At 36.1% G+C, this 22,913-nt stretch overlaps 1 protein-coding gene across 1 annotated transcript in view; it reads left to right on the top strand.

Annotated features, from left to right (window-relative positions):
- Positions 1 to 22,913, top strand: part of LOC137407861 (sacsin-like) — a 218,419-nt gene that overhangs the window by 126,312 nt on the left and 69,194 nt on the right. Inside the window, exons 53-60 of the mRNA XM_068094241.1 lie at positions 1,042 to 1,207; positions 2,937 to 3,045; positions 3,565 to 3,708; positions 7,100 to 7,227; positions 15,906 to 16,173; positions 16,940 to 17,119; positions 20,638 to 20,792; positions 22,010 to 22,197. Of these exons, the coding sequence (XP_067950342.1) occupies positions 1,042 to 1,207; positions 2,937 to 3,045; positions 3,565 to 3,708; positions 7,100 to 7,227; positions 15,906 to 16,173; positions 16,940 to 17,119; positions 20,638 to 20,792; positions 22,010 to 22,197 (1,338 nt within the window). The remainder of the gene's footprint in view (positions 1 to 1,041; positions 1,208 to 2,936; positions 3,046 to 3,564; positions 3,709 to 7,099; positions 7,228 to 15,905; positions 16,174 to 16,939; positions 17,120 to 20,637; positions 20,793 to 22,009; positions 22,198 to 22,913) is intronic.

The following is a 22,913-nucleotide window of genomic DNA, read 5'->3' as shown; positions in this document are numbered from 1 at the left end:
TTTAATATTACCAGTTCAATGGGAGAGTGATCACCAGTCTATTCACAGTAACCACTTCATTAATTGTATAATTATTGCCTCGCGAATCGAGTAAAAAGAGTTCCCTTTCTCATTCATAATTTTGTTGATGGATGACCAGAGAGTTCTTAAGAAGTAGGAAGTTATTTACTATTAAGATCTAATGTGGCATTTATGTTCGCAACCACAACTTTGACCTTCACAACTTTGACCTTCACAAAACACATTTGTGTAGATAAACCGTTCATAGTGGAATCACTGCATTGAAAACTCGGTGAATATTTATATTTTGCTGAGAGCTCATTACCTGTCAATATATTGAATAAAGGGAGGCAACTCTATTATTGAATGCAACCAGAGTATAGTCTAAGAAGAGACAACTCTATTACTTAGCACGTGCAGTTGGTTTACTTTCTGTGAACTCCATGTTCATCTGTGGTCAATAGAGAATTGGACTATAATATGAAATGGACCTAATGCTTAAAATATAAATGATATCTCTATTATTCAATTCACCATGAAAATAAATCAAGGGAAGATAATTCTGTTGCTCAATACACCCAGGTCCTTGTGTTCATGTGAAATCACAGTTCATTTTTACTATTGAATACAGTATTGACTCTATAAGATTTTGATGCATATTAAAAACCATAAGCTAACTTCAAATCATTTTATTTTACCTTGTTTAAGTATTTTGAATTATTTAGTTGAAGTACCTCAGAACTGTCTGCTTCGATAGCATTCATTGGGCTGACATCACTTTATATATGTTATATGTTACACAGTTGTATATGCATACGACATACTGACTACTATGAAATTTATTAGCTCAACATTCTGGCAAATTTGATATGTTGGAGAACTAGAGTAAATTATGTTCACATGGTGTATCCATTATAGATGAGCTCTGGTTCACTTGGAAACTCTTTTGTAGAATGGTATTAGGATTTCATTGGTTTTCCCAGCTAGTGGTTTATATATCTGTAGGTTTATTGTCTTTATGGTTTGTATTATGTTTGACAGGTTGATTGTGCAGCGAATAGGGTTTGATCATCCAAGCCTTGTGCCACAGTCAGTTTCTGCAGCCCATAGCTCTGGAGAATTAAACCTTTTGCCTCGAGGGGGTGTGGCATGCCTTCTCAGCCGAGAAATCCCCAAAAACATGAAAACAAATGAACGGGCTAAAAAGGTGAAATTCTTATCTTGGGCAACTCAATTAAAAAATCTGTTTAGTATAAATGTTTAGGGTTGGTTTAGCGAGTGTTAAGTTCCTTCTGTATAGCTACCGTATACCCTCGCATAAGTTTTAAGCCGAGCTTAAAACTCGAAAAAAAGTTACCAAACTAAGGGATAAGTTTATGTGGGCTCTGATCACACTCAAATAAAATAAGATTATGCTAATTTAATTCCGTCAACTATAATTTGAACGATGCTAAGCAAGCGGCTGGTAGCCTGCTACTTACAGTTTTTTATGCCGCAGCGAGGGATAAGTTCTATGATATGTGTGTACTGCATGCTATGATTAGTTCTATGATATGTGTGTACTGCATGCTATGATTAGTTCTATGATATGTGTGTACTGCATGCTATGATTAGTTCTATGATATGTGTGTACTGCATGCTATGATTAGTTGTGCGATATGGGTGTACTGAATGCTATGATTACTTCTATGATATGTGTGTACTGCATGCTATGATTAGTTCTATGATATGTGTGTACTGCATGCTATGATTAGTTGTGCGATATGTGTGTACTGAATGCTATGGTTACTTCTATAATATGTGTGTACTGCATGCTATGATTAGTTCTATGATATGTGTGTACTGAATGCTATGATTAGTTCTATGATATGTGTGTACTGCATGCTATGATTAGTTCTATGATATGCGTGTACTGCATGCTATGATTAGTTCTATGATATGTGTGTACTGCATGCTATGATTAGTTGTGCGATATGTGTGTACTGAATGCTATGGTTACTTCTATAATATGTGTGTACTGAATGCTATGATTAGTTCTATAATATGTGTGCACTGCATGCTATGATTAGTTGTGTGATATGTGTGTACTGCATGCTATGATTAGTTCTATGATATGTGTGTACTGCATGCTATGATTAGTTCTATGATATGTGTGTACTGCATGCTATGATTAGTTCTATGATATGTGTGTACTGCATGCTACGATTAGGGTTTTGTAATTGTTTATAAATTCACTGTCTTATGGCTGTTTTTTAGGGTCGGTTTATATTCGAGGATATACATTATTGTTTGACGAGACTAATCTCAACTTTGCCACTCATTGTCTGTTTTTTATATCCTTTTCTAATCTGCCATTCGGTCATGGAGCATTCAAGCTGCTATTTTTAACTCCGCTATGCTTCATATAAGAGGGTTAAAGAAAATAAAAAACTATGTTATAAGCCGTGTAGCTGTTTCTAGCATTTTATGCTCGTCTGTCTGATAATAACAGTACATCTAAATTAATATTATTCTGGTTGATCTTTTTAACTTTTCACGAAATTTATGATTTTGTTGATCGCTATGTTTCCGTTACTTTCTAATCTACAAATCTATAAATAAATCTATAAATGTTTTGTTTAACTTTTCATTAAATTGTTGTTTCTCAATTATACTCCAGAAAGATTGTGGTTGGCAATAAGGAAACACTTGCATCTTTTAAGTCTGGTGTAAATAAGTAGCAGAGTTGATTCTGTGGGTGTTAGATCGTAGATATAATGATGCTGAAAGTCTCTGTTGGTAAGATCATATAGACTGCCCTCTTATGTTGTAAACAACTATTGCAGTTGACGCAATTCTTGCAGACTATGGCAAATGGACTATTTTAAAGATCAGGCAGTAGTTTCGGTGAAAATGATATTTTTCATTTTTCACTGTTTAATTTTTTGCTGTCACAGGTTTTCTGCTTTCTGCCACTCCCAATACAGACAAAGTTGCCAGTGCACATAAATGGTCACTTTGCCTTGGACCATGAGGCTAGGAGAGGCTTGTGGAGGGACGATGATGGTGAGCCTCTAACAAATTTTTTGTGATATATTGTAGCACTTGTATTTCTATCTCCTACTGAGTAAATTCTTTAGGCACTGACTTTTTGTATTAATCTTTATTATTCAACTGAAAAAAATGGCAGCATTCAAGTCTCCTTACTTTACGAAGTAGGGAGGACTTTGGGAGTTGTTCTCTCAACTTTACATTTTATGAAAAAATTTGCTATTATACTCCATTATGCATTATAGAATTTATCATTTTTATAGAATTTTATTATAGATTTTAGAAGTAGTTTTTATATGGATCAAAAGAAGGAATCTCATAACGCTCTTTTTAAGACTGTGTTCCCATCATCCAGTGTACTAACTGACAATATTTATTAGATGATTAAAATTATCCGTGTTACCAAACTTATAGTGACAATCTTAGTTTTCTATTCCTTGCTTTACCCTTCCTTCCTGGGTTTAGCCATAGTATATAGCTGTAGTTATCCAGTATTTGTTAGTTGCAAGGCGACCAACTAACCAGTTTCTGTAGGTGGTCCACGCACTGACTGGAACAACTCTCTCATTACCCAAGTAATTTGTCCGGCCTACAAACGTCTGCTCGAGTCTTGCAAGGAGAAATCTTTCCCCTCTATTGATGGATTCACTTCTCATGTCGATCCTGAGCTGGTAGACGGTAGGTTTGGAGTTGTTCTCTCTGTGTGCTATTAGATTTCATTTGTTGACAACAATCTGTTCCAGTAAGCTGTTCAAAAAGCTTCACTTTTGTGTTAAATACAAAATTATGTGTTTAAAATAGACTAATAAAACAAAATATTACACTATAAAATACAACCAGTATTTTGTAATCAACTACATTAGTTGTATGTCTCCGGGAGCGTATCTCTAAGATGATTGAATATGTAGGCTAGACTGTACACTATACTCTAAGGTCTGTACTAAGGTGGCTCCAGGAGCTTCTCTCTGAGATCTTTGAATATGTAGGCTAGACTGTATAATGTACTCTAAGGTCTGTATTAAGGTGGCTCCAGGAGCATCTCTCTAAGATCTTTAAGAATGTAGGCTAGACTGTACACTGTACTCCAAGGTCTGTGCTAAGGTGGCTCCAGGAGCATCTCTCTAAGATGTTTGAATATGTAGGCTAGACCGTACACTGTACTCCAAGGGCTGTACTAAGGTGGCTCCAGGAGCGTCTCTCTAAGATCTTTGAATACGTTGGCTAGACTGTACACTGTATTCCAAAGTCTGTACTAAGGTGGCTCCAAGAGCATCTCTCTAAGATGTTTGAATGTGTACACTAGACTGTACACTGTACTCCAAGGTCTGTACTAAGGTGGCTCCAGGAGCATCTCTCTAAGATGTTTGAATATGTAGGGTAGACTGTACACTGTACTCCAAGGTCTGTACTAAGGTGGCTCCAGGAGCATCTCTCTAAGATCTTTGAATATGTAGGCTAGACTGTACACTATACTCCAAGGTCTGTACTAAGGTGGCTCCAGGAGCATCTTTCTAAGATCTTTGAATATGTAGGGTAGACTGTACACAATCATTTCTATGATGGCTGCTGTCTAAATTCTCAATGTCAATATGATACGATAGAATTTAACCTAGACCTCTTATTTCTTCCGTAAGATTTGCTAAAAAAACTGCAGTCAAGTAGGTATTGTTATAGTGAGCTGCCTTGCCTTAGGGAGTTGCCTTAGTGAGTCATTCGTGTATAAGGCGCCTCAGAGTAACTTTAAGAAAGGAGATATTCTGAAGGTCAAATTCTCGGCTGTCATGTAAACATTTAAAATAAGGAGTAATTGGTAACCATCTTCATTGCTGTGCAACTCCACTATTATGTGATAGAGCGGGTTAAGTTGGTTAGGATTAGTGAAAATGAAGAAATAATGCCGGGGTTGATGAACCCTGAGTGGCACTATGCCCTACAGGATGAAAATATTCGATGGATTTAATAGTTCGCAATTTCGCGAACAGACGATTCCGCGAATTATTAAATGTTGCGAATAATTAGTTCTTTTTTTAAACACAAGGGACAATAACTACTGCCTCAAATTAAAAACTAGTCGCTAGGCAGAAGTAGTAAACGTAGCCGAGTTCCAAATTTTTTAAAATCATTGCCGAGGCTTTGAGTTAACCCCATTGCCAATGCATCACAGTTCTTTACAAAATTATTAAAGGTTGTCACAAGTTATTCATATTTTGGCACGCCATCATCATCAAAAAAAATCTCCTGCTATTCTTTACGTTGAAAAAACTCATAACTTACCACAAGCTGTTGGTTCACCGAAGGCCTCCAAATCGATGAAAATTCATGAAAACCTCTGGGGGCTGCAAGAAATTTATAGCTTAGCATGATCGACTCGTGGCTGTCAGCCAAATAGAAACCTAAACAGGCGTTGTACGCATGCAAAAAGTTAACTCTATTGCTAGCTGCAATAGAGTTATATCCTAATAGAAAGGAATTTTTCATTCATCCGCCAATAAATTAGTCCGCGAATATGCATAAAAAAGCGATTTGCGCGAAACTTAACTCCACGGATAAATTCATCCTGTAGGGTGTAAACTAAAAAGTATAACAATTTCGCTATTTTGGTTTAAAATATTGCTGTCATCATTCAGAGATTTTTTATGTCTACAATCATGGCTAAGAGAGCAAATTTGTATTATCAAATAAATTTTTAAATTAGTACTACTTCGCTGTTGTGAAAACACCATCAACCCCCAATATAAAACATTGTTATTGCTTTAAAAGTTAAAAGACAGAAAATCAGGAATATATTTTTATTTAATGGCTTAAAATCCAATGAATAGAGAACCAAATATTTAATTAATAAGAAACGAAAGACAAAGTTACTTTATAAATTTCCATAACATAAAACGTTAAATGAAAGAAGTACCAACGTCCTAGCTAAGTATTGTGGGACTAACGGCTGACAGTACATACACAGTACGGCACAGTACATACCGCTGGTCAGCTCTGTAGCACAGTACATACGATCTCACGGATCGATTATACTTACTCCGCCGGCCAAATGTGGCCATGGGCCTAAGTTTGGCCGGCATTTGCAAGTCAACCTTGCCCAAGGTTGACTTGCAACAAAAATCACATTACAGTTATTTGGCATCAGAAGATTCACCATGTCTTATTCTGCTGTGTTGGAGGTGCAATGTATGTGGAAATGCGATTACAAGCTCTTAAAATCTCAAAAACGAACAGTTGATCAGAGCCATCACGAAACCGCCGTAGATAAGAATCAGTTTATTTCTCTGACGTAGTCATTACATTTGGTTATTGTTTTGTCACGTAATGTTCTCACGTAAATTGAAAGGCCAATAAAAAGCTCAAAACAAAACTTGTTGTAGCACTAGTTTATGACAAACACTTCGGGTTTTACCGAAGACCCCGTATCAAATATAGATGCTCGCTACTTTACAGTTTTGTTTCGGCTTGGTCTAATCGTCTAGTCGTAATCTGATCATGTGATCCATACTTTGCGAATAATTTCTGCAGCATTTTTCGATTATCACAGGTGACCAACAGCCTCGTCATGTTTATCCGACAATGGTGTGTACTCCTCCGAGCTAAGGTTAAAAAATTAAACAAATTTTTACGGTAGGTTTTGAAATATCAGTGCTGAAAGTGACAGCATTACAATGATGATAAAATAGACGCGTTAAGAACAATAGACATGGTTTTATTGAATGCGTGAAGTATATTTGTGAAAATCTTTCGACGAATGAGGTTGCATGAAAGTGTAAACAGAAGCCATCTTATACAACTACGTCCCATTTAAGCCGTTTTGGAAAGAGATTCTAATCTACAGCGGTTTTGTGATTGCTGCGATCAACTGTTCATTTTTGAGCTTTTAAGAGCTTGTAATCACATTTTCACATATTTTGCATCTACAACACATCGGAGTAAGACATGGTGAATCTTTTGATACCAAATAACTGTAATGTGAATTTTGTTGCAAGTCAACTTTTAAATAATCTGATCTGAAAGCTGTCAAGTTTATAGCTACTTCTTATCGTATACATAATGATTATTCATGTGCTGCCAGGTTTACTCAACACGTACCACAGCATGTTTCCTGACCCGCTACAAGATGAGCAATGGCAGACTCTAGTCGATGGACTTTATCGTTTGATCGCTGCCTCTGACACTCGGCTGTTTCCTGTTCTCAACAAAGTGAGTCTCTCCGACTTCTGCCCTTAGCTCTGCTGGTTAATTTGAACACCTGCAAGGTGTGCAAGTTGGCAGCAGTTGCTTGTGTTCTGCACTCTTTGGTTTTATTAAAAGAGGTGTCTAGGTTCGGACTCTGGGCCATAGACATAATGCCGAGTGCACTTGGGGTTAAACCAGGAACAAAAGTCACGTGACAATTAAATAGCCTGTAAGTTTGTGCCATTTTTACATCAAACAGAGCTCAATTATGGTTCTATGTGTTTCAGTTATTTGGATAAACAAAGATTTGTTTCTTTGCGATTGTTTTAAAAGAGTACTTCAGTAAGATTGTTGTATCCTTCAACCTTCAGTTGGGAATTGTTTACTCTTGCTTGCTGAAAATCAACATTTCCTTCTGGCTGGCATGAAGTAGCTCACTTTCATACATCCAGCAGGATCTAGCATATTGCTTTCATTTACTTTTTAGGCTTTTCATACAACACACAATCAGATATAATATGTGGTTGTCTAAAATTGTCATTAACAGGATTATAGCAAACAGAAAATAAGTCAAGTCTTACAGTCTTTTGTTAAAAACTTTCATTGAAAATTTATGTTGTCTTCAAAAACAGTGTGTATTTTTAGTTTAAAGTTTTAAAGTATGGTTACAACGCTGTAACTATTCATTTAAGATGTGTCTTGGTGAATAATTTACAGTGAATTGAAATTTATGCAATTTTGTCAAAGAATGTTGTTAAAAATTGTCATCTACATAATAGTAAATTTAATAACTGTCTTACTGATTATACTTACAATATTTGTTGTCCTTGAGAATAAATCTGATATTTCCAATGATCACCTAAATTAAGATTTTTAATGCAGCTGTAAATAATGTAGGCATTAGAGCAAGATGTGATTTAGCAGGTAATCAACACAATAACAATGACACAACTTATTTGAAAGCATAAATTTTTGATAAGGCTATTTTTAGGTGAAGCGGCGACTCGTGTGCAGACAATTCTAAATTTCTCCACTGTTTGTTTGTTGTTCATTTGAATGTAATCTCACATTTTGTTATAACTGTGCTGTTAGCATGTTCCTGCTAGTAGATTTGTGTGAGTTGCATGTAACACAGTGTCTCCTTTTGCACAGTTTTGTCAGAGAAAGCGTAGGCTTTCTACAATCCATGGAAGTGGCCAGGTAACAGCTGTTTGTTTTCTGCTTTTAGTAAACCTCACTCTCTTTCGTCTTAAGCCACCATATCATTTAGCAAACTTATCTCTCTCTTTCTCTCCCAGTAATCTATGTGCCCTTTTGGTAGACTGCCATTTCTTTTGTAATCAACTTTGACATTCTAGTCAACTGCTCCTCTTTTTAGTAAACCACTCCCCTTTTAGTACACCATTCATCTTTTTAGTAAATTACTTCTTCGTCCAATATACTGCTTTTTTCTTTAGAATATCACCAACTAAAAGGTTGACTAGTGAACCTCTCTACTTTACTAGTAAACCTCTTTACTTTACTAGTGAACCTCTCTACTTTACTAGTGAACCTCTTTACTTTACTAGTAAACCTCTCTACTTTACTAGTAAACCTCTCTACTTTACTAGTGAACCTCTCTACTTTACTAGTAAACCTCTCTACTTTACTAGTGAACCTCTCTCCTTTACTAGTGAACCTCTCTACTTTACTAGTAAACCTCTCTACTTTACTAGTGAACCTCTCTACTTTACTAGTGAACCTTTCTCCTTTACTAGTGAACCTCTCTACTTTACTAGTGAACCTCTCTCCTTTACTAGTGAACTTCTCTACTTTACTAGTGAACCTCTCTACTTTACTAGTGAACCTCTCTACTTTACTAGTAAACCTCTCTCCTTTACTAGTGAACTTCTCTACTTTACTAGTGAACCTCTCTACTTTACTAGTGAACCTCTCTCCTTTACTAGTGAACCTCTCTACTTTACTAGTGAACCTCTCTCCTTTACTAGTGAACTTCTCTACTTTACTAGTGAACCTCTCTACTTTACTAGTAAACCTCTCTACTTTACTAGTGAACCTCTCTACTTTACTAGTAAACCTCTCTCCTTTACTAGTGAACCTCTCTACTTTACTAGTGAACCTCTCTACTTTACTAGTAAACCTCTCTACTTTACTAGTGAACCTCTCTCCTTTACTAGTAAACCTCTCTACTTTACTAGTGAACCTCTCTACTTTACTAGTAAACCTCTCTTCTTTACTAGTAAACCTCTCTACTTTACTAGTAAACCTCTCTACTTTACTAGTGAACCTCTCTACTTTACTAGTGAACCTCTCTACTTTACTAGTGAACCTCTCTACTTTACTAGTGAACCTCTCTACTTTACTAGTGAACCTCTCTACTTTACTAGTAAACCTCTCTACTTTACTAGTGAACCTCTGTCCTTTACTAGTAAACCTCTCTACTTTACTAGTGAACCTCTCTCCTTTACTAGTGAACCTCTCTACTTTACTAGTGAACCTCTCTACTTTACTTGTAAACCTCTCTACTTTACTAGTGAACCTCTCTCCTTTACTAGTAAACCTCTCTACTTTACTAGTGAACCTCTCTACTTTACTAGTAAACCTCTCTACTTTACTAGTGAACCTCTCTACTTTACTAGTGAACCTCTCTACTTTACTAGTAAACCTCTCTACTTTACTAGTGAACCTCTCTCCTTTACTAGTAAACCTCTCTACTTTACTAGTGAACCTCTCTACTTTACTAGTAAACCTCTCTTCTTTACTAGTAAACCTCTCTCCTTTACTAGTGAACCTCTCTACTTTACTAGTGAACCTCTCTCCTTTACTAGTAAACCTCTCTACTTTACTAGTGAACCTCTCTACTTTACTAGTAAACCTCTCTACTTTACTAGTGAACCTCTCTACTTTACTAGTGAACCTCTCTCCTTTACTAGTAAACCTCTCTACTTTACTAGTGAACCTCTCTACTTTACTAGTAAACCTCTCTACTTTACTAGTGAACCTCTCTACTTTACTAGTGAACCTCTCTACTTTACTAGTGAACCTCTCTACTTTACTAGTGAACCTCTCTACTTTACTAGTGAACCTCTCTACTTTACTAGTGAACCTCTCTACTTTACTAGTGAACCTCTCTACTTTACTAGTGAACCTCTCTACTTTACTAGTGAACCTCTCTACTTTACTAGTGAACCTCTCTACTTTACTAGTGAACCTCTCTACTTTACTAGTGAACCTCTCTACTTTACTAGTAAACCTCTCTACTTTACTAGTAAACCTCTCTACTTTACTAGTGAACCTCTCTCCTTTACTAGTAAACCTCTCTACTTTACTAGTGAACCTCTCTACTTTACTAGTAAACCTCTCTACTTTACTAGTGAACCTCTCTACTTTACTAGTGAACCTCTCTACTTTACTAGTGAACCTCTCTACTTTACTAGTGAACCTCTCTCCTTTACTAGTAAACCTCTCTACTTTACTAGTGAACCTCTCTACTTTACTAGTGAACCTCTCTACTTTACTAGTGAACTTCTCTACTTTACTAGTAAACCTCTCTACTTTACTAGTGAACCTCTCTACTTTACTAGTGAACCTCTCTACTTTACTAGTGAACCTCTCTACTTTACTAGTGAACCTCTCTACTTTACTAGTGAACCTCTCTACTTTACTAGTGAACCTCTCTACTTTACTAGTGAACCTCTCTACTTTACTAGTGAACCTCTCTCCTTTACTAGTAAACCTCTCTACTTTACTAGTAAACCTCTCTACTTTACTAGTAAACCTCTCTACTTTACTAGTAAACCTCTCTACTTTACTAGTAAACCTCTCTACTTTACTAGTAAACCTCTCTACTTTACTAGTAAACCTCTCTCCTTTACTAGTAAACCTCTCTACTTTACTGGTAAACCTCTCTACTTTACTAGTAAACCTCTCTACTTTACTAGTGAACCTCTCTACTTTACTAGTGAACCTCTCTACTTTACTAGTGAACTTCTCTACTTTACTAGTGAACCTCTCTACTTTACTAGTGAACCTCTCTACTTTACTAGTAAACCTCTCTACTTTACTAGTAAACCTCTCTACTTTACTAGTAAACCTCTCTACTTTACTAGTAAACCTCTCTACTTTACTAGTAAACCTCTCTACTTTACTAGTAAACCTCTCTACTTTACTAGTAAACCTCTCTCCTTTACTAGTGAACCTCTCTACTTTACTAGTGAACCTCTCTACTTTACTAGTGAACCTCTCTACTTTACTAGTGAACCTCTCTCCTTTACTAGTGAACCTCTCTACTTTACTAGTGAACCTCTCTACTTTACTAGTGAACCTCTCTACTTTACTAGTGAACCTCTCTACTTTACTAGTGAACCTCTCTACTTTACTAGTGAACCTCTCTACTTTACTAGTAAACCTCTCTACTTTACTAGTGAACCTCTCTACTTTACTAGTAAACCTCTCTACTTTACTAGTAAACCTCTCTACTTTACTAGTGAACCTCTCTACTTTACTAGTGAACCTCTCTACTTTACTAGTAAACCTCTCTACTTTACTAGTGAACCTCTCTACTTTACTAGTGAACCTCTCTACTTTACTAGTGAACCTCTCTACTTTACTAGTAAACCTCTCTACTTTACTAGTGAACCTCTCTACTTTACTAGTGAACCTCTCTCCTTTACTAGTGAACCTCTCTTCTTTACTAGTGAACCTCTCTACTTTACTAGTGAACCTCTCTACTTTACTAGTGAACCTCTCTACTTTACTAGTGAACCTCTCTACTTTACTAGTAAACCTCTCTACTTTACTAGTGAACCTCTCTACTTTACTAGTGAACCTCTCTCCTTTACTAGTAAACCTCTCTCCTTTACTAGTAAACCTCTCTACTTTACTAGTAAACCTCTCTCCTTTACTAGTGAACCTCTCTACTTTACTAGTGAACCTCTCTACTTTACTAGTGAACCTCTCTACTTTACTAGTGAACCTCTCTACTTTACTAGTGAACCTCTCTCCTTTACTAGTAAACCTCTCTACTTTACTAGTGAACCTCTCTACTTTACTAGTAAACCTCTCTCCTTTACTAGTAAACCTCTCTACTTTACTAGTAAACCTCTCTCCTTTACTAGTGAACCTCTCTACTTTACTAGTAAACCTCTCTACTTTACTAGTAAACCTCTCTACTTTACTAGTAAACCTCTCTACTTTACTAGTGAACCTCTCTACTTTACTAGTAAACCTCTCTACTTTACTAGTGAACCTCTCTCCTTTACTAGTGAACCTCTCTACTTTACTAGTGAACCTCTCTACTTTACTAGTGAACCTCTCTACTTTACTAGTGAACCTCTCTACTTTACTAGTGAACCTCTCTACTTTACTAGTAAACCTCTCTACTTTACTAGTGAACCTCTCTCCTTTACTAGTGAACCTCTCTACTTTACTAGTGAACCTCTCTACTTTACTAGTGAACCTCTCTACTTTACTAGTAAACCTCTCTACTTTACTAGTGAACCTCTCTCCTTTACTAGTGAACCTCTCTACTTTACTAGTGAACCTCTCTACTTTACTAGTAAACCTCTCTACTTTACTAGTAAACCTCTCTCCTTTACTAGTGAACCTCTCTACTTTACTAGTGAACCTCTCTCCTTTACTAGTAAACCTCTCTACTTTACTAGTAAACCTCTCTACTTTACTAGTGAACGTCTCTACTTTACTAGTGAACCTCTCTCCTTTACTAGTAAACCTCTCTACTTTACTAGTAAACCTCTCTACTTTACTAGTGAACCTCTTTACTTTACTAGTGAACCTCTCTACTTTACTAGTGAACCTCTCTCCTTTACTAGTAAACCTCTCTACTTTACTAGTGAACCTCTCTACTTTACTAGTAAACCTCTCTACTTTACTAGTAAACCTCTCTCCTTTACTAGTAAACCTCTCTACTTTACTAGTGAACCTCTCTACTTTAGTCAATTCCCTGCTTTAATAAACAACTTTTGTTTAGCAAACTGCTTTCTTTTTGAGTGAACTACTTTGCTTTTAGAGTTTTTAAACGTTTTATATTCTTCTAATATACGCTTTGCAGTACACTTGCTTATCCAGTATTTAGTCTCTACACTCTGTAGTTTTTGCGAATTCTCTTCACTTCATCTGCTCAGGACTTGGTGATTCACTCTCAACTAACTTTGTATGCACATTTTCCCCATCATCAACCTTATCACATTATACAGAATGTTTTAATATTGCGACGGTGTTTTTCACAGCATTAGGATGACCAACAATACAAATGGGGCCTTGACTCATTATGTTGTCGTAGCTTCAAGTTATATTTGTTTATGGCATATATTGACAAGTTATTGTTAGTGATATCAACTCAGTGAAATTATCTCCAAATTAATTTGTTTTTATTATATATTTATAAAATATTATTGATTGTGAATCCTCAAAGCACGAACTTTTAATATACAGACAAACTCGGATAACTCAAACTTCACGGGACCGAACGAAAGTGTTCGAGTTATCAGAGCAAGAGCGTTCAACTTATCAGAGCACTGTCGCAAGTCCACAGATTTATTAGTAGTTAAATGTACATATACAAGCTATATATAAATCAAATTTATAGATGGCTTGTTGCAAATTAAAAGTTTTCTACTGTAAAGTTTTAAAAAATTTTCATCAGAAAGTATAGAGACTTTTCTATCACTTGAGATTGGTTTGTCGTTTTAGGTGATGTGATTGCCAGGATGTTTTCAGATTAAATTGGTAAAACTTGATCGCCGTTGAAAAGCTCAGAAGAAAAGACATCATTTTCTTTGGAGCGCTTTAACCAAGATCAAGTTTGCCGACTTTTCTTCAAGTTTATTCGAAGGTTAGCTCACTTCCCGTTGCTTTCGGAGGGCCACCGCTAAGCGGATATTTGGTAAAATTTGATTTCTTGCAAACCTTTAGAAAAGTCGTTAACAAAGATATTTTGCCGACAATGGTAATAAAGATCTCTAAGAACTACTAAAAGTTGAGGTTTATCTCTATGGCTTGGAAAAAAGTAATATTCTAAAGCGATAACAACCGTCGCAGTAGCAGTTGGGCAATTTGAGGTCGAGTTATCTAAAGCAATTTATCATTGCGTGGGAACAGACCAAACAAATCCGTTCGAGTTAATCGTGTGTTCGAGCTATCCGAGGGCGAGTTATCCGAGTTTCACTGTAAATGGTAAGCAGTATGATTAGAATTTTTTGTGGCAATGGAAATTACCACTAACACGTACAATTAATGCACTAACACGTACAATTAATGCACTAACACGTACAATTAATGTGCTAACACGTACAATTAATGCACTAACACGTACAATTAATGTGCTAACACGTACAATTAATGCACTAACACGTACAATTAATGCACTAACACGTACAATTAATGCGCTAATGCGTATAATTAATGTATTAACACGTACAATTAATGAGCTAACACATGCAATTAATGCGCTAACACGTACAATTAATGCACTATCACCTACAATTAATGCGCTAACACGTACAATTAATGCATTAACATGTAAAATTAATGTACTAACTTGTACAATTAATGCTCTAATTCGTATAATTAATGTATTAACACGTACAATTAATGTGCTAACACATACAATTAATGCACTAACACGTACAATTAATGCACTAACACCTACAATTAATGCTCTAACACCTACAATTAATGCACTAACACCTACAATTAATGCACTAACACCTACAATTAATGCGCTAACACGTACAATTAATGTATTAACACATAAAATTTCATAACAAATACTTAAAACAATTTGCTTTTAGCTGTATTTTTGAAGCTACAGTATTTAGAATGCAATATTTGCAATTGTTTGCTAAATTTCAGCCTAAATTGGGCCCTTTTGTTGCTGGCTTCAAATATTGTTGTCTTTGTTCAGTAATTCAGCCAGAGATGATGCTTTATGAAATCAGTGCTGTGTTTTGGTATTTTGTGTTTATAACTTGAGCTGTATCTGGGCTGCAGATCTAAACACCAATCAGTAGATACTATGACTAGGAATTATCTCCAGCTTCTCCTCCAGCTTCTTACATTCAAGATGAACTTATACAAAATTTAAGTAGATCTTATGAGAAATTATCTTTTTACCATTTGTGATTGTCTGTTGATGGTTTAGGTGATGTGATTGTCTGTTGATGGTTTAGGTGATGTGATTGTCTGTTGATGGTTTAGGTGATGTGATTGTCTGTTGATGGTTTAGGTGATGTGATTGTCTGTTGATGGTTTAGGTGATGTGATTGTCAGGATGTTTCAAGAATAAAGTCAGCAAAACATTAAAATCAGCGAAACTTGATTGCCCTTAAAACTCGATCAATTCAAGCAAAAGTTGAAGGCATCAGCCGACATCAACTATAGCAATGTTAGCACATATAGCAACGTTAGCACATATAGCAACGTTAGCCCATATAGCAATGTTAGCACATATAGCAACGTTAGCAACTTGCCACGTCATTTCACACATATTTTTCTTCTAGCCTCGAAACACCCTGGCAGTCAGATCATCTCAAATAGCAACAGCAATCGCAAATGATAGTACAAAACCAATACTTTCTAAAAGAATCTACTAGAATTTTATGGAAGTTCATCAAGTGTGTCAAGATTATTAAATGACTTTGTTGTAACTCTATTAAATCATCTGACTCTAAATTGCTTCGTAGGAGCCTTGGGAAGCCGAGCATAGTCTCTCCGCATCTATGGAGTCTACATCAAGTGGCAGCAAAGAGGGCGATCAACCAATGAAAGCACCAGCTGAAGTCACATGGTATCCATTGTTTGGACAATCGGACAATGTTGCCTATTTCATGAATGAATCAGACAAGGAGAGCCTGTCTGGTGATATTTGTAATGCCCTCATATCGGGAGGATTTAATCTCCTCAGCTCCCCATATGCAATATTCAAGGCATTCGAAGCAGCTAATGTACAAGGTACTCCCCTTATAGTTACTAGTATTAGCCTAATGTGCTGTGAGAGATCATCTCTTATAACTATAATTATGTACAATTAGTATGCTTGGCAGATCCGTGCACCAGGAGAGATTGTCATGGGTAATAACTATGTCCACAATTAAGTCCTGAAGTGACAAGGTGACCTGAAGTGAGAGTGGTGTAGTGGTTTGCACACCGGTCTGTAATTGTGTGTATGTCAGTTCAATTTATGTGCGAGGTAATCGTTTTTAGTGTAACTTTGGACAGATGGACCAACATGGCTTTTGCTATAGTAAAAATTACTCTGGATTACCAGAGTACTCTGGAATACCAAAAGGGGTTGATTGGTGCAGTTGTTTCCGTGTTGGTTTATCATGCTGAAGGTTGCGAGATATCCTGTACAACATGATGTTTCTTTTGACAACCTTAGTTCATATTATAGTCAAGGCTTGTTGAGAAGCACGACTATTGACCTCATTTTTGGGAAAGTCTATTTCTTCTGCACATTTTAACTCCTATCAGTTTTGTCAAGATTTTAATATTGAAACATGCTGACAGTCAGATCGCTTAAAGCTACAAACAAAATCTCAAATCATAAAAATGGCTATACATTCTGATAAATTCTACTAGAATTTGATGAGACCCTTAATGTATAGATATAGGCTAATGCTAAACTTGGTTGACATGCCTGTATCAGATGTGACCAGTGATGGAGTGTAGCTAGTTGGTTTACTTGTGTTTTAACATTGACGTATGTTTTTTACAGCTAACATAATGACTGCGGACAATGTAGTTGAGTTCCTAAAATGCAACAGACTAATCATGCCAGATTTACCAGCGACCCTTTCCACCACCCCCTTCCACTGCATAGAGACACTCAAAGGAATCATCAGCTACTGCATGAAACAGAGGTCCCTTTTGAATAACCTTGAGGATTTACCATTTGGTAAGTTTTACTGTGCAACACTAAAGTTGTGGACTTGGAACTATTATGTACATGCTGTATGTACTGTATGTACTGTATGTACATGCTGTATGTACTGTATGTACATGCTGTATGTACTGTAAGTACTGTATGTACTGTAAGTACTGTATGTACTGTAAGTACTGTATGTACTGTAAGTACTGTATGTACTGTAAGTACTGTATTTACTGTAAGTACTGTATGTACTGTAAGTACTGTATGTACTGTAAGCTTGCCAACATGATAGTGTGACATGCTTGAATAGGTGTTTCACATTTTGCATAATTTATAAAAACCAATTTAATATTATTCATTGTTTTTGCTTTTACACTCCTTTGAAAGAATGGTTTCCTTCAAGAACTTATAATACCTCAGCATCTGTGACAGCAAGTTTTTGTTGTTGCGTATGTAGTCGTCTTCTCATTAATCATAGTGAGTATAAAATTCATTCACATTTTAGATATTGTAAAGTTTTTTTTGAAAGAAAAGATTTCAAGCGCTCAACAACATAGCTTACACAGTTTAGTTCACATGTGAAATTTATAGTTATACTATTGCATGGCAGCAAAGAAGTAAAACCTGTTTACAACCAGTCTTACATCATCAACAAATCATTTGTTTCCGTCTAAAGATCACTTTACAACTGAGTCTGTGATATGAGGTCTATGATTTCTGAAGAAAAGTGCTCATTTTGTACCCAAGCTGTGCAGCTGCTGTGTTATTGCCGAGTACCAAAACAGTTTATTTTCTCTAAAATTTACTTACTGTAAATTATGTCAAAAAATGTTGTTTGGCTTTAGCTAAATGTCTCATTGTCACAGGGCGTTTGTAGTAAAACAAGCAAGCCTACCGTAAAACCTTTCTTTGAGCGCCACCTTTATTTGAATGTCATCTTCAATAGAACGCCACTACAGTAATACTTCAACTTACGAGTGCTCCAACGTACAAGAAATTTGAGATACGAGCCAGCTTATAAGCAAGTTTTAGCACTAACATTTGAGCCATGTTTGAGATACGAGCACGTGAGTCAGTTGCCAAGTATGCCGGAGGTGTTTTATGAGAGCAGCATCACTCTGTATTTTTCAACTGCTCAGGTTATACTTTTGTACCGTGTTTTTTGTGCGCGATTTTCAGTGCAGAATTATGTGAATTAAAAGTACTGTATGTAGACCGAAAGTTTGCCAGTAAAATGAAAGATAATGCAAAGAAAAAGCAAATGATAACAATTGATATTAAACGGAAAATTATTGAAAAATATGTGAAATGTGTATGCGTGATTGAGCTAGCTCAGCAATATGACAGAAATACATCTACAATTATCAAACAGAAGGATTATATTCAGGGTATTTATTTAGTTCGCAAAAGGACGAACCATAGTTTCTAAACAGCGCAGCGATCTTCACGACCGCTGATGGAGAGACTGCTCAGGCATTGGATAAAAGATAAACAATTGGCCCGTGACAGCGTAACTGAACGATGCTATGTAAAAAGGCCGGTGCTATCTATCAAAACTATAAACATTCGGACAAGTTGGCTAGTGGTCGTACATTAACCGTTTGTGACGACACCTGTGTTCGTCCTAATCGCAACATGTTAAAAGGGCGACAAAGGCAAACGTCCTCAGATAGATTTATCTTAAAACGGCCGGCTAGTCGTGAAAGCGAAACAAAGGAAAATTAGCTAACCAGCGAGAAACTTCTAAGTATGAATTTAATTACGTTAAGTTAAAAAGGAAAGTTTGCTTTTAGGTTTGCTTCTAAGTTTGTCTTTTAAGACTGATAAAATCCAAATTTATCAAAGTCAACTGTTGTAATGAAGGATAACTCTCTATATTACTCCCTGGCAAATGCTAGCGTTTGCTGCTATTGTATGTATTTAATTTTACATTTTAATTAATCACATTTCTTTGCTTCGTTTTTTATTTGTTGCTTTTTAAAAGTTTGTAGTAAGTTAGGACAATAACCAACATGTTCTTTCTGTTACAACGATACCTTGTTTTGCGTGTTTTATTTGCATTTTTTTAGAGTATGGAAATTAATTAATATATATATAATTGTTCTACATATAAATAAATTGCACCAGCACGCGAGTAAATTGACATACGAGCTCAGTCTTTGAACGCATTAAGCTCGTAAGTCGAAGTATGACTGTATAGGAAAGGGTTGAAAAATACAGCACCACCCATCAATGGAACGCCACCTCTATTAGGCCGTCACTTTGACATTCTTTATCTTGGATATTTATGAACTCATCAATGAAATGTGATCAGTAGAAAGTTTTTGAGGAAAAAGTACTTTATAATGACTCGGTTACAGCAATAGCGATGAATTCTTTCTTTGTTATTGTCATGGTTGCCATGGTTTTAGTGACGATGTACCTGAGAAGATCGGTTATCATAATCATCAGAACTACATTCAGATTCGATGTGACTGATCTGACCCATTGTTCTCAGGTTCATCAATAATGTGACTTGCAATCTGACCTGAAGACTTTGAAATGTTTAGATAAATGATGATAAGAAATAATAACTCTTCAGGAATAGCGTATGACATAATAGCAGCTTTGTGGAGGCATATCCAAGTCTGCTTTTTAACTCTTGAGTTTTTTGTTTTTTTTTTTCTCAAAATTTAAAAGGCAAACTGACCGGAATGAGTAATAGCTGTATTCGTGTAATGTGTTTTACTCAAAGTAGTTTTTTGTGTGGCTTGGTCTGATACTTCTACGTATGTGAAAAACCGTTTCTGCCGATCTGCCAAAGGGAGAGTACAAAATATAGGTGACATTAGCATCTCTTCGCCCGTAAATTTATTTTATCAAAATTCTGACAAACTAGTCAAAAAAATAAAGCACCACTCTCTGTTTGATTGCCACCTCGAATAGGGAAAGCCACTATAGATGAAGGACTAGAAAATACAGCGCCATGGTGTTCAATTAGAGGTTTTACAGTATCTAAATCTCCAATTTTTCATTAGCTGTAATAGTGTACTTAAAACTATTCTTTTTGTTCATGAAAATTAGGTATAAATTGCCAATAATTATTGTTTAATGATTTTGTTATTAAAATGCACTTTAACAAGTCTATATTAGTGGCCCACACTTGAACAAAAGCTTCAGCTATATCAGAGTATAGGTCTGCTCTTTCACCACCACCACCAATCCTCACAAAAAGATGCTCTTAAAGTGACACCAGTATTAGTTCACGCTTTGTAGAGAGAAAACAACTCTGAGGTGAAAACCACTAGAATACCTTGGTTGTTAGTCTCTGAATTAGACATGGGCCTCAGCTATGCTAGAGCACAGACCTCTTCTTTCACACTGGCCCATGTTTACTGGAAGATGTTTTTCAAATATCATCACTTGTTCGAACACAACAGACAAGACAAAAACTCAAAGATGGAACTCGCTGGCATATCGTCTCAAGTTAACAATAAATATAAAGAAAAATAAATTATTATAAAATAATTCAACAGGATTGCACCTTAGATACTCTTTTCTTTTAGGTTTGGCTCAAGATAACCAACTGCACTACCTCTCATCAGACGATCAGCTTTTTTACAGCTCTCAACATGAACTCGTACCAGAATGTGCTGATTTGTTCCTCCATAGTGACCTTGTTAAATCAAGTTTTGCTCAAATCACCACCGACCAACTGCAGGTATAAGAGTTTAAAGTAGTCTGTATCTATATCTCTATACATGCTCAATTAGTATATAGCCATGTCTGTTGTAGCAGTGTCCCTCAACAACCAAGAATCCTTGTATATCTTCGTCACGTAGTTCTGCTTAATTTTAGCTACCGGTATGTTCGTTTGTCTCCTTCGCTTGTTATCACATGTATATATCTCTATTTTTTCAATCTCTATTTGTCTTTCCAAGTATAGTTAACTTTCTAATTTCATATATCTGTAACTCTCTGTTTATCCATGTGTGTCTCGCATCTAACACATTCATGATTTTGCATCTCTATGTCTGTGTGTCCAGATTATCTATGCCTGTACCTCACTGTGTTTGTATACCCACAAAAAAGTTTGTATATCTCTATGTTCAATGTTTGTATCTTTTTATGTCTGTATGTCCATATGCTACCACTAAGCTTATCCTGGGTGTCAGGGTGGCCTAGTGATAGCATCTGTCCTTCGCAAGTGAAATGGCTATCTGGCTCTGTCAGACTGGACCTGTTGCAAAGGTAAAACTGACAGTTCAGAACGTGTTAGATCCTGAGAACTGGGTCACCTATTCTTTACCATACTGCTCGACCCAAGCGTGCATCGCTAAGATGCAAGTCATTGTCGATTTCCTACAAACAGCAAGCCATATGCCTGTATCTCTTTGTCTGTATGTCCATATGTCTGTATCTCTTTATGCCTGTATCTCACCGGGTTTGTGAACCTTCATTTCTGTATAACTCTGGATTTCCATTTTCTGTCTGTACCTTTATATGTCTGTATATCCCGATGTCTTTACCTCTCTATCTCTGTGTTTCTCTATGTTAGTTTCCCCATTTGAGTCTATCTATTATCTTTATTATCTTTTATCTTTATTATTTTAATGCATGACTACGTGATAGCATGTCAATCTGTTTGTTGTAACGTTAGTTGTCAGTTAGTTCATGCGCTCTTGTGTCTTGCTCCTCACACAACAGAAACCAAATTGAAGGCTCATGGTTACATCTGTAAGAATTTTAGCATCGTTTCTGAGAAGTTGAGCATAGAAAGAACGTGGTATCAGTAGGTGGAAAGAAGTCATCAGTCATTATTTAAACACATTTGCATCTCCAGATCTGAATAAAAACCCTGCTTGATAAGATCCTATGCTATGTTCCTACAAAGATTCTCTTTGTTTTTGACATATTTTAAGTGCTGTTCTTTTTAAGACTGAAGTCTTCAAGTTGTTCGGGGTTGAGGAGTTTGGACTCTACATAAACCAGACTCTTGATGATGAGTTTTGTCCCAGTACATCACATATGGTAGCCTGGGATCCCGATAGTGAGGGAAGACCTAATAGAACGTGGCTTTGCGAAATATGGTCCTTTCTTTCTGAGCAGACGCAGTCTATCATAAGGTGAGAGAAAGAAATGTGCGAGCAAATCATGTGTCACAGCACTTACATGTACAGTAGGCGCGCTCTTAAAACGTAAATTATTCGTTCCAAAAATGTTTATATTATACGGATTTTACATTATACGAACAGTCAAATACATGTAAATTGCCTAAGCATTTACAAGATGTGTCCAAACTCACAACTTTGGCCATCCAAAAAGGAAAAACTAGACGTAACTTTTTAATTTGTTGGCTGTACTGCAGTATTATTAGTTTGCATCAACAACTTTTCTCCGTTTTCTGATCAATTTCACTGGTTTTATAGACTGGTTGTTGTAATTTTACAAAAAGGTTGGTCTGGAACGCACATCATCGATGTCCATTTACAACAATTTGTTTGTTGTGTCTAGATAGCAAAGTCTATTCTGCAAAATACAACTAATAATAAATATTTTATATGTCTACAATGAAGCAAAACAAACATAATTTTTTACTATAAAAAGAGCTGCGTTTACGTGTTTGTCGTCTATCTTTTGTAACCCCTGGATACAGATAGACGACCAACATGTTAATTCTAATTCAACATATTCATGAAAAAAATCATGAATATGTTGAGTTAACAATATTAATGAGTACATAAAAGTGTGTATATAAAAAGGGGTACTGTTGCAGCAGAAGTTATCCATCAAAAATTTGAATACAAAAGTACTTTTACAAACCCAAAAGTGAGATATCGAA

Source organism: Watersipora subatra, chromosome 11 (assembly GCF_963576615.1).
Source record: "Watersipora subatra chromosome 11, tzWatSuba1.1, whole genome shotgun sequence".
NCBI lineage: Eukaryota > Metazoa > Bryozoa > Gymnolaemata > Cheilostomatida > Watersiporidae > Watersipora > Watersipora subatra.
Note: the sequence above shows the minus strand (reverse complement) of the source record. Positions and strands in the feature narration are given on the sequence as shown.